The 9,554-nt window shown below is 64.4% G+C and overlaps 1 protein-coding gene across 1 annotated transcript; it reads left to right on the top strand.

Annotated features, from left to right (window-relative positions):
* The first annotated feature begins 3,451 nt into the window (after window positions 1-3,451).
* On the top strand, window positions 3,452-6,218 carry TLX3 (T cell leukemia homeobox 3). The gene is made up of 3 exons (XM_055718974.1): window positions 3,452-4,054; window positions 4,425-4,668; window positions 5,245-6,218. Exons 1-3 carry the CDS (start codon window positions 3,637-3,639, stop codon window positions 5,453-5,455), a joined length of 873 nt encoding a protein of 290 aa, XP_055574949.1. The 5' UTR covers window positions 3,452-3,636; the 3' UTR covers window positions 5,456-6,218.
* Window positions 6,219-9,554: the final 3,336 nt, after the last annotated feature.

Genomic DNA, 9,554 nt, shown 5'->3' with positions numbered 1-9,554 from the left:
TTTAAAAGCTGAGCGGTGGCATTAGCCACTGCCAGGCACATGGGGGTCCTGCAAGGACGCGGGTCCTGCAAGGATGCCCACCATGCAGGGCCCAGCATCTTTCCAGCCCAGAGATGTTCCAGGGATGAGGAGCGCACATGCACACCATAAGCGAACCCAGTGACCGTGGTGGGCTGTGGCACATCCCCCTCCATGTTCTCCCTATGGCAGCCAGGCCTGGGAGCGGCTCTGGGTTTCAGGGATGGCTGAGGCAGATGCTGCACCTCTGCCCCCAGTGACTCCCAGTGACAAATTGGGCGGGGGTCCCTTCTGCCCAGTGGTGCTGGGGAGGTGGTCACTCCTCTTACATCATGCTACTTACTTCCCCCCCCCGCCCCGGCCCCTTAACTACACCACCTCTGCCTGTGCAGGCGGCTGGGTGCTCCCTGGACCCACACCACACGCCAGCCCAGTCCCGTGCCAGGCCCACGGGACCCCCGCTGCAGCGTGGCTGTGCTTCTCCCTGCCGGCACTGTGCACTCCGTGCTGCGCTCAGCGCTGCTACAGCGTGCTGTCAGTGTCACAGGGGATGACAGTGCTGCACCTCTCGCCCCACAGCAGCCTCCCTGCGCCCCCCTGGAGCTCTCCCTTCCTGGTCTCCCCCTGCCTGCGGGGCTCCAGCAGCTGCCCCACTGGTGCCGGGGGCCTGCCTGGCTGCGGGGTGCTGAGCACACACCCTGCCAAGCCGGGCGCCCTCCTGCTGGTGCTGCACCCACTTAACCCCCTGTGCCAGGGTTAGAGGCACCCCTGCAGGCGGCTGCTTGTGGTGCGCAATGCTGTGCAAAGGCCGTGCCGTGCCATGCCGTGCTGCGCCGTCCAAAGGCCACGCCGCATGTGCTATGCAAAGGCCATGCCATGCAAAGACAATGCCATGCCATGCCACACCACACAAAACCCGTGCCATACCATGCTGTGCCATACCGTGCCATGCAAAGACCATGCCATGCCATGCTATACTATGCCATGTAAAGACCATGCCGTGCCACGCCATGCCGTGCCATGCAAAACCTATGCCATGCCGTGCTGAACACAGGGCTCCTCACACCCAGCTGCATCGCTGTGCTGGGGAGCTGCCCGGGCACGGGGCACGGCGGCCAGGCTGCGGGTGCCCTGTGCCTGCCCGGGGGTCCTGCTGCCTCCCCCCGACGGCACAGAGCAGCGCGGGTCGGGTGGGTACGTTCATCCCCACACCGCGGGCGCCCGGCAGGCACCCACACGGCTCCGGGCACGGAGCCGCGCCGTGCCGTGCCGTGCCGTGGGCAGCCGGGCCGCGCCGTCGGGGCCGCAGCTTCGCTGGCTGAGCGCCGGGCGGCCGGGGGGGTCCCGGGGAGGTGCCGGGGGACGGCAGCGCAGCCCGTCGCGGAGCCGCGGAACGCGGTGCTCGGCGGAGCGGAGGTGGGTTTGGGTGGGGAACGGTGCCGGGGGGCTGCGCGGGGCTACACGGGGCTGCACGCCCCCGGCCCGCGGAGGGGCGAGGGAGGGGAGGCGGCTACGGGAGAGCTGCGTTTAAGGACACCATACGTCCCGGGTTATTAATTATAAAACATAATTAAAGTAAAACTGCAGAACGTCAACATATTAAATTTAAAAGCTAATATTAAAATAGAGTTAATATTTAATAAGGTAGCCGAGCGTTACAAAGCTGTACGCTGATACTCTATATTTAACTGTGTAAAACCAGGAGAGTTTTTCCCAAAGAAAAATGTATTGTTTAGCTGATTATCAAAGACTCTGTGATATATTATCCATTTCACAAAAATAATATAGATATCTTTTTAAATATAGTAATAAAAACATACTAGCGCCTTTTAAATATACTATTACTTACCACCCCTTTTCATATTGTACTATCACAGACACTTTGGAATTGGTTTAAAAGCACATCATTCATTATTCAAAGCTCATCTTTGCATATTATTCCAGCTCAAGTCTGCCAGGCTCCCTGTGAAATCGTTCACAAAATTGATAACAGCAGACACACATGCAATAAAAAGATAGCCTTGGGCAGCCCGAGTTCCCATTATGCAGATCAAGCTGCAATTTTCTCTAACAAAGCCTGCCCTGATTCAGGACTGGGTGTCACTTTATTTATTTATTTATCCTCCCCCGGTTGCCTTCCCCCCACCCCGCTCCCCCCCTTCCCCGGTTTTTTCCCCTCCTTTTCTCCCTTTACCCCGCCCCGCCGCCTGCCCGCCCTCCCCGCCGGGCCGGGCGGAGCGGGGCCCCGAGGGCTGGCCGCCCGGGGCTCCCGGGGTGCGGGGCTGCCCCGCACCCTCTTGCCGGCAGCCTGTCAATCCCGTTAGCTCCGCTCCGGGGGACCGGCGGCTGGTGGCGGCTCCGGTCGCCCGGGCCGCACCGAGGGGGCACGAGCCGATTAGGCTGCCCGGGGCCAGCGGGGGTCCCCGTCCCGTGTCCCCCTGGCGTGGGTGGCGGGGCAGGTGGTTAATCGCCGGCGGGCGGGGAGGGGCGGGTGGCTCCCGGTGCCGGCGGCCGGGACCTCCCCGCGCCCCGACGGCTGGGACCGGCGCTCCCCGAGCTGCGCCCGGCGGCTCCGCGGCGGCCGTCGGGGCCAGCGCCGGACCGGGGCCGTGCGGCCCGTGCGGGCCAGGGAAGACGGCAGCCCCCGGCCCCGCTGCTGCCGGCGGCCCGCGGTGGGGGCCGCGGCCCGCGGGTGCCGCTCGGTGCCCCCCGCTGCCGCCGTCGGAGGGCCGTGGCGAGAGGCAGTAATTGAATCCGGAGGCTTAAAAACTAATCACGTCCCTCCTGTCACCGCTCCGGCATCCCGGGATCGCCCTGCCAGGTGCTGATCAAATGCCATTACATTCTATTAACAGGGAAATTCTATTCCCTGTTTTCATTTCCCTTTATAAGAGGGAAACTAAGTAAATGCGGCTGAGCGTTATTTAATTTTTAACGCCTTTAGTCCAATTTGGACGTTAGGGAGCGTCTGCAAACTCGCTCGGCGGCCGCGCCGGGCTCCCGCCGCCCGCGCGCGGGGTCGGCCCGAACGGAATCGCGGCCCCCGGGTGCCCCCCGGCCCCGCCGCTCCGCGCTGCCGTCGGGGCGGCCGGGGCCGAGCTCGGGCGGGCAGCACGGAGCGGCCGTCGGGGCTGGGGAGCGGGCCGCGGCCCGGCGGGAGGGCGGCCGGCGGGAGGCGTCGCGCCGGCCCCGCGGGCGGGCGGCCGGCGGTGCGGGAGCGCGGCCGGCGGCTTCCGACGTACCGGCGGGTTCGGCCCCGACGGCGCCCCCGCCGCCCCGCCCCCGCCGGCCATTGTTCGCGCGCCCCGGTGATGTCACCGCGGCGGCGGCGGGGCCCCCGCGCCGGGGCGTGAGGCCGGTGCCGCCGGGCGGGAGCCAATGGGAGCGCAGAGGCTGGGCGGCGGCGGCCAATGGCGGCGGCGGGGGGCGCACGCGGCGCGGGGCGCGCGGCGGCCCCGAGGAGATGACGGGGCGGCTGCCGGGGCGGCGCGCGCTCGGCAAAGTTTCCGCGCGGCGCACGGCGGGGCCGGCCGGGCCGCGGAGCGCGGCGGAGCGGCGGCGGCTTTATAGCGGGCGCGGAGGGGTGCGCGGCGGCGGCGGCGGCGGCGGAGGAGGAGGATGGATCCGCCGGCGGGCGCGCAGGGCCAGCACCAGCACGAACCCATCAGCTTCGGCATCGACCAGATCCTCAACAGCCCCGAGCAGGAGAGCGCTCCCCCGCCGCCGCCCCCCCGGGGCCCCGACGGCGCGACCTTCCTGGGCGGCCCCGGCGGCCGCGGCGGCGCGCCCTACCCGGCGCTGCCGGCCCCCTTCCCGGCCATCGCCGCGCCCTTCGAGGACTCTGGATCTTACAGTGTGAACCTCAGCCTGGCCCCGGCCGGCGTGATCCGGGTGCCGGCGCACAGGCCCATCCCCGGGGCCGTGCCGCCGCCCATCTCCAGCGCCATCCCGGCCATGCCCGCCGTGCCCAGCCTGGGCAGCCTCAACTTCCCCTGGATGGAGAGCAGCAGGCGCTTCGTCAAGGACAGGTTCACAGGTGAGGCTTGGCCGGGGCGGGGCGGGCGAGCCCCCCGGCACCGGGCGGGAAGGCGAATAAAACCGTAGAAAACGAAATAGCCGTAGCGGCGGCGGCAGGCGCAGAAGCGAGGGCGGCCCGCCGGGCGCCCGCCTCCCCCGCGCTCGCTGCCATCCCCAAAACCGCTCTGCGGCCGGCGGGGCGCCCGGGGGGTGGCCGGGCCCCGCTGGCTCCCGCCGCCCTTCGGCGACACGTGGAAGCGGGACCTCGGGGAGACGCGGTCCCTTCGGGGGCGCGGCGGGCGGCCGTCGGGCGGAGCGGTGGCCCCGGGGGGGGGCGGCCGGCACCGTGCGGGCGCGGGTCTGACCCCTCTGCTTCCCACCCCGGGCAGCGGCGGCGGCGCTGACGCCCTTCACGGTGACGCGGCGGATCGGGCATCCCTACCAGAACCGGACTCCGCCGAAGCGCAAGAAGCCGCGGACGTCCTTCTCCCGGGTGCAGATCTGCGAGCTAGAGAAGCGCTTCCACCGGCAGAAGTACCTGGCCTCGGCCGAGCGCGCTGCCCTCGCCAAGTCCCTCAAGATGACGGACGCGCAGGTGAAGACCTGGTTCCAGAACCGGCGCACCAAGTGGCGGTGAGTCCCGCGCCCCAGGGGCCGCCCCGTCCCGCCGCCGCCCCCGGCGGAGCCCCCCGCCCGCCGTCCCCGGGAAGCCCCCTAGCTCCGGGCCGGCAGCTCACCCCGGCCGGCTCCCGGCAGCGGGACGGCTGGGGCCGGTTTTCCTTGCCGTGAGGTTACTGCCGTTACTGCTCTTCGGGTTTCTCTTTTTTCGTTGTCCCCCGTGCGCAAAACGGGGGATTATTCGGAAAAAACGAGGGACGCTCCGACAAACGGGGAATCGTTCAGAAAAAAACGACGGGGGAATATTGGGGGATCGGGGGGTTGTTCGGAAACGGGGGATTGCTGGGACACGGGGAATTAGCGGGATCCGGGGGATTCCTGGGAAGCGGGGCACAGGCTCTCCCCGCCGCCCGGCCACCCTGCGGCACAGGCCGAGCGGCCCCGCCGGCCCGGCGGTGCCCAGCCCCGGCAGGGAGCGGCCGCCCCGCCGCCCGCCCGCCCCCGCCGCTCCCGGGGCCGCTCCCCGCGGGGCCCGGGCGGAGGAGCATCCCGGGGAGTCCCGGGGCGCGGGCTGAGCGTGTCCCCCGGCAGGCGGCAGACGGCGGAGGAGCGGGAGGCCGAGCGGCAGCAGGCGAGCCGGCTGATGCTGCAGCTGCAGCACGACGCCTTCCAGAAGTCGCTGAACGAGTCGATCCAGCCCGACCCGCTGTGCCTGCACAACTCGTCGCTGTTCGCGCTGCAGAACCTGCAGCCCTGGGAGGAGGAGAGCGCCAAGATCCCCCCGGTCACCTCGCTCGTCTGAGCCCGGCAGCCCGGGCACGCAGCGGACTCGCCCGCGGAGCACGGCCGCCGGCTCCCCGCGCCCCCGGAGCTACCGTTCGCCCCAGACGGGGCGGGCGCGGGGGCGGCGAGCGGGACCCGCGGGGCCGGGGCCGGCGCGGAGCGGAGCCGCCGGGCGCTGCCGGCGCGGGGCCCCGCGCTCCGCTTGTATATTCGTGTCGATGTTCCACTAGGAAGGGAAATATGTCACTTTTTGTAAGAAGTGTTAATAATTTAATTTATTTATGCATCGAGATTTGGGGCACTATTAATATGGAATTATATAAAACCTCGATTATTTATATCGAAATCTGAACATAGGTATTTTGTGTTGGCTTTGGAACAAAAGGCTATTTTTTTTTCTCCTGTTCTGAGGATAGTCTAAAGAAAAAAAAATACCTATCGCTTAGCGGAGGGGACTAAGTGGAGCCGGTGATGACTCATTAGCTTAGGAAACCCTATTAAGCTGAAAAGCGGTAGCTTCCATCTGTCCCAGGTGAAGTTAATGTCAGCTGTAATTTATCCACCGTAGTAATAAGGGCTCCGTTCAGGCTCTGCGCTCCCGGTTTCGTCCTCACCTTTCCAGCCGATGAGCTTTCGCGCACCGAAACAGCACCCGCACCCGCTCCTTTCGCCACCGACTCTAGAGAAAGCGCCTTATGTTTCATAATAAAGAAGATTTGGGTTTGACACAGACCATGTATAATACTTTGTACTTGCCGAGACGTGTAAATAAACGTTTTCTTTAAAAATGCCTCTGCGCTCCCTGCCCGCCGCTGCGCCGGGAAGCGCCGGGGCCGGCGGCTGCGGACGCTCGGTGGACACGGAGGTGCGGGGCCGGCCGGGGGGCGGTGGGGCCGGTGCGTCCGCTCGCTCGGCTGGCAGCGGCAGGGGAGCGGCCCCAGGGCTGGGGCGGCCGAGCGGGCCGGGGCGCAGCGCCCGACGCCTCCGGTGACTCCGCGCCCCCGGCCCGCGGTGGCGGCGCTTCCGCCGCTTTCGTTTTCGCTGCCTCGGCTGCGCGCCCCGCGCCGGCAGCAGGAGGGCGCGGGGCCGGGGCCGCCGGTACCGGCTTCCCGGGCTCGCCGGCAGCCGCAGCTCGTTTCACCGCCCGGCTGGGGTGTGTGTGTGGGGTGTGTGTAATTTTTTTTCGTTGTTGAAGACCGTTCCCTGCCGGTGCCGCGGGTCCGGTGACCCCCCCAGCAAGGGGGAGGCTGCAGCACGGACACGGTCAGAGCGCGGCGGGGCTGCGGGCCGGCGTCCCGGCCGGGAGCGGAGCGCCCCGCGAGGAGGGGGCGCAGCCCAGCCCCGCTCACCGGGAGCCCGCAGGGGTTTAACGGCGTTCCGGCACCGCGGCTCGCTGCCCCCTGCCCGGCTACCGCCAAGGGCGTTCTCGGGGCGGGCAGCCACCCCGGGTGGGGGGTGAAGGAAATTATTTCCCTGGCCGGTCCGCTCTCCCAGCGGTGCCGGGGCACGGGCTCGGGCTGCAGCCGCGGTTTGCTCTGTCGGGGGAAGGATGCGGGCGGCCGAAGCAGGGCCGAATCCTGGCGCGCCGTGGGTGACGGTGCTGGGACCCTGCAGCTGCCCGACCGGCTGCCGTGCAGCAGCCTGTGCTAGAAAACACCGGCCGAGAGAAGGTGTCTGGCAGGGAAATAAAAATAAGAATTAAAAAAAAAACAACACAAAAAACCGAAAACAACGGGGAAATCTCTACCTGGTGCTGGGTGTGGGGATACGCCGCGCTCCTGCGGTGCGTGGCCCTGTCCCTGTCCCCACGCAGAGCCCCGCCGCTGCTGAGCATCACCCCGAACCTTCCCCCGTTTGCCGCGGCGGGGCCGGGCCGGGCCGGGGGAGCGGAGCGGAGCGGAGCAGCCGGTGCCGCAGCAGAGCAGCCGGGCGCCAGCCTGTGCTGGCTGAAATGGGGGCGAGACAAGCTCGGAATAATGTGCGGGCATCGGAATAACCGGAGCCCCGTATGCACACGTGCATTTGATGTTCTGTTTTATCTGTACCCCCCAACATCTACAATCCGCGTTGTTTTCAAGGCAGCCTTGTTCTTTTAACTGTTTGAGCGTCCCGTGTCCATAAACTTCTGCGTTCCTGATTTCCCTGCAGTTTTTTCCCAAACTGCTGTAAGCCAGAAGCTGCATATTTGCGGAGAGCGTAATGATGCTGCATGTTGCAGTCACCAGCCTTGTGGCAGGCGAGGAGCTAATGCAAAGCCACGGAGCGTTTGCAGCCCCGGTAGTAAAAGCAGCACCAAGTGGGTCTGAACCCCTCCCCGGCCTCTGCCCTGGGCCGTGCCGCAGGCAACGGGGCCAAGCCTGGGGGCACGGCGTCTTTCCAAAGGACTTCAGAAACCAGTAGCTTCCATTTCAGCCCTCTGAGCAGCCACCGAATTGTGGGGCTTGTATACTGGGAGCCGCATGCTGGGGCTCACTGGGGTTGCGGCTGGTGCCTTTGTTTCGGGGGAGCTGGGCTCGAGGTTTTGCGATGTGCTGGATGAGAGGGAGACGGACTGCCTCGTGCATCCACGTCATGTCAGGCACGAGTGCGTGGGCGGTACAGGGGTATGGATGTGAGTGGTCTTGCTGAAGGGGCCAGAACTGGGGGTTACCTCCAATTACTCTGTCCAGTAAACCCGGTGTTCATAGCAGCCTCAGGCAAACACTGGTGGGGACAAACCCGCGGTGTTTCCCCCACCGTGGATGAAAGCAGGGTTCCCTGCCAGCCTGATGTGGTTGTGGCAGGGCTGTCCAGTGGTCCCTGCTGTGTATCTCTAAAGGTCCGTCAACAGACAGGAGCCACCCACGGGGGCTTGCATGAGTTCCAGACCCTACCAGCTGGAGCCTCTCCTTCCCAAGCAATGTAATCCTGGGGGACACAGGTGCCCTGTGGAGGAGAGGGCACCTTTTTGGGGGTGAGCTGGCTGTTGTTCTGGTCCTGATGATGGTCCTGTTCACACACTGCACTTGGGCTGTGTGGTGGACAACTCGAGCCAGGCTGTCATGTACTTTGTTTGACTTCCCAGCTTCTGAAACAGCCTTCCTGCAGTGTGGGCTCTGGCTAGTTGTGGGGGACCGTGGTTTATCCCCCACCCTCCCACTTGTTACTAAACGCTCCTTTACCTCCACGGGAGACTTCCTAAAACACTCCACTAGGCAAAGGATAAAGACCAGCAGTGTACAGGCAGTGTGAGGGCAGCAGCAGCAGGAGCTCCTGCCACCGTGTTGCAGCACAGCTAATTCAGGGGAAGTCATCTGAGCATAGGCGGTGTAAATCCTGTGATAGGGATGTAGTCTGAGAGTGCTGAAGATGCTGCACATGCCATCAAGCTGAGTTTTAATATGTTGATGCTTGATGCTGCTATGAAATTGATAATTCTTAGCATTTGGATGATCTTTCCAAACCAGTCTTGAATCCACAAGTGAAACATTGCCTCCGTGCCTGTGTACTCGGGAAAGTCCACGCTGTGTGCTCATACTCCCTCCTGTTCAGAAGTTTTAAGGCCAGGAAAACTCATGTTTGCTGAACAAGGATGGAAAAAGGCAATGGGAGTTAAGGATTAGTGAATTATCAGTGGGACTTAACTTTGGGCGGGTCACTTTCTGAACTCTGCTTAATCATGTGTGTGAGTGGTTTCCCACGTAGGACCGAGCAGCTGGCTGGGTGGATGGATGCACAGGGCCAAGCTCAGGGTAACCAGAGCCACGTGGAGGAGCATCGACCCTTTCCTCGGAGTCCCTCCTGACTTTGCTCTAAGCCCAAACCCAAAGCAGCCCCCGTGCCATGCTCGTATGCACAGGCACAACCCCTCTCAGGATAAAAATGGCTCCATAATTTGCATCTCTCAGCATTATTTTGTGCCCAGGGTATTAGATGTTACAAAGTAATGCACGGTGATCAGATCTGTATAGGCAATTCTTTTCCTAAATGGGCCTTAAAATCAATGGGTTATTAGCTCTCCTCCACTTCGTGATGAAAGCCTGGTCCTGTTAAACATGCAAACTACACAATATTCAAAGCCTTGGTTTAGAAAAATGTTTTGCTCAGCTAGGTCATAATTTAGCTCACTTATAGCTAAC

The sequence above is a fragment of the Falco cherrug genome, chromosome 8 (assembly GCF_023634085.1).
Source record: "Falco cherrug isolate bFalChe1 chromosome 8, bFalChe1.pri, whole genome shotgun sequence".
Lineage (NCBI taxonomy): Eukaryota > Metazoa > Chordata > Aves > Falconiformes > Falconidae > Falco > Falco cherrug.
Note: the sequence above shows the minus strand (reverse complement) of the source record. Positions and strands in the feature narration are given on the sequence as shown.

Coding starts and splice junctions, on each gene's coding strand:
- TLX3 (XM_055718974.1), top strand. CDS start 3,637: ATGGATCCGCCGGCGGGCGCGCAGGGCCAGCACCAGCACGAACCCATC. Junction 4,055..4,424: donor CGTCAAGGACAGGTTCACAG/GTGAGGCTTGGC, acceptor CACCCCGGGCAG/CGGCGGCGGCGCTGACGCCC. Junction 4,669..5,244: donor AACCGGCGCACCAAGTGGCG/GTGAGTCCCGCG, acceptor GTCCCCCGGCAG/GCGGCAGACGGCGGAGGAGC.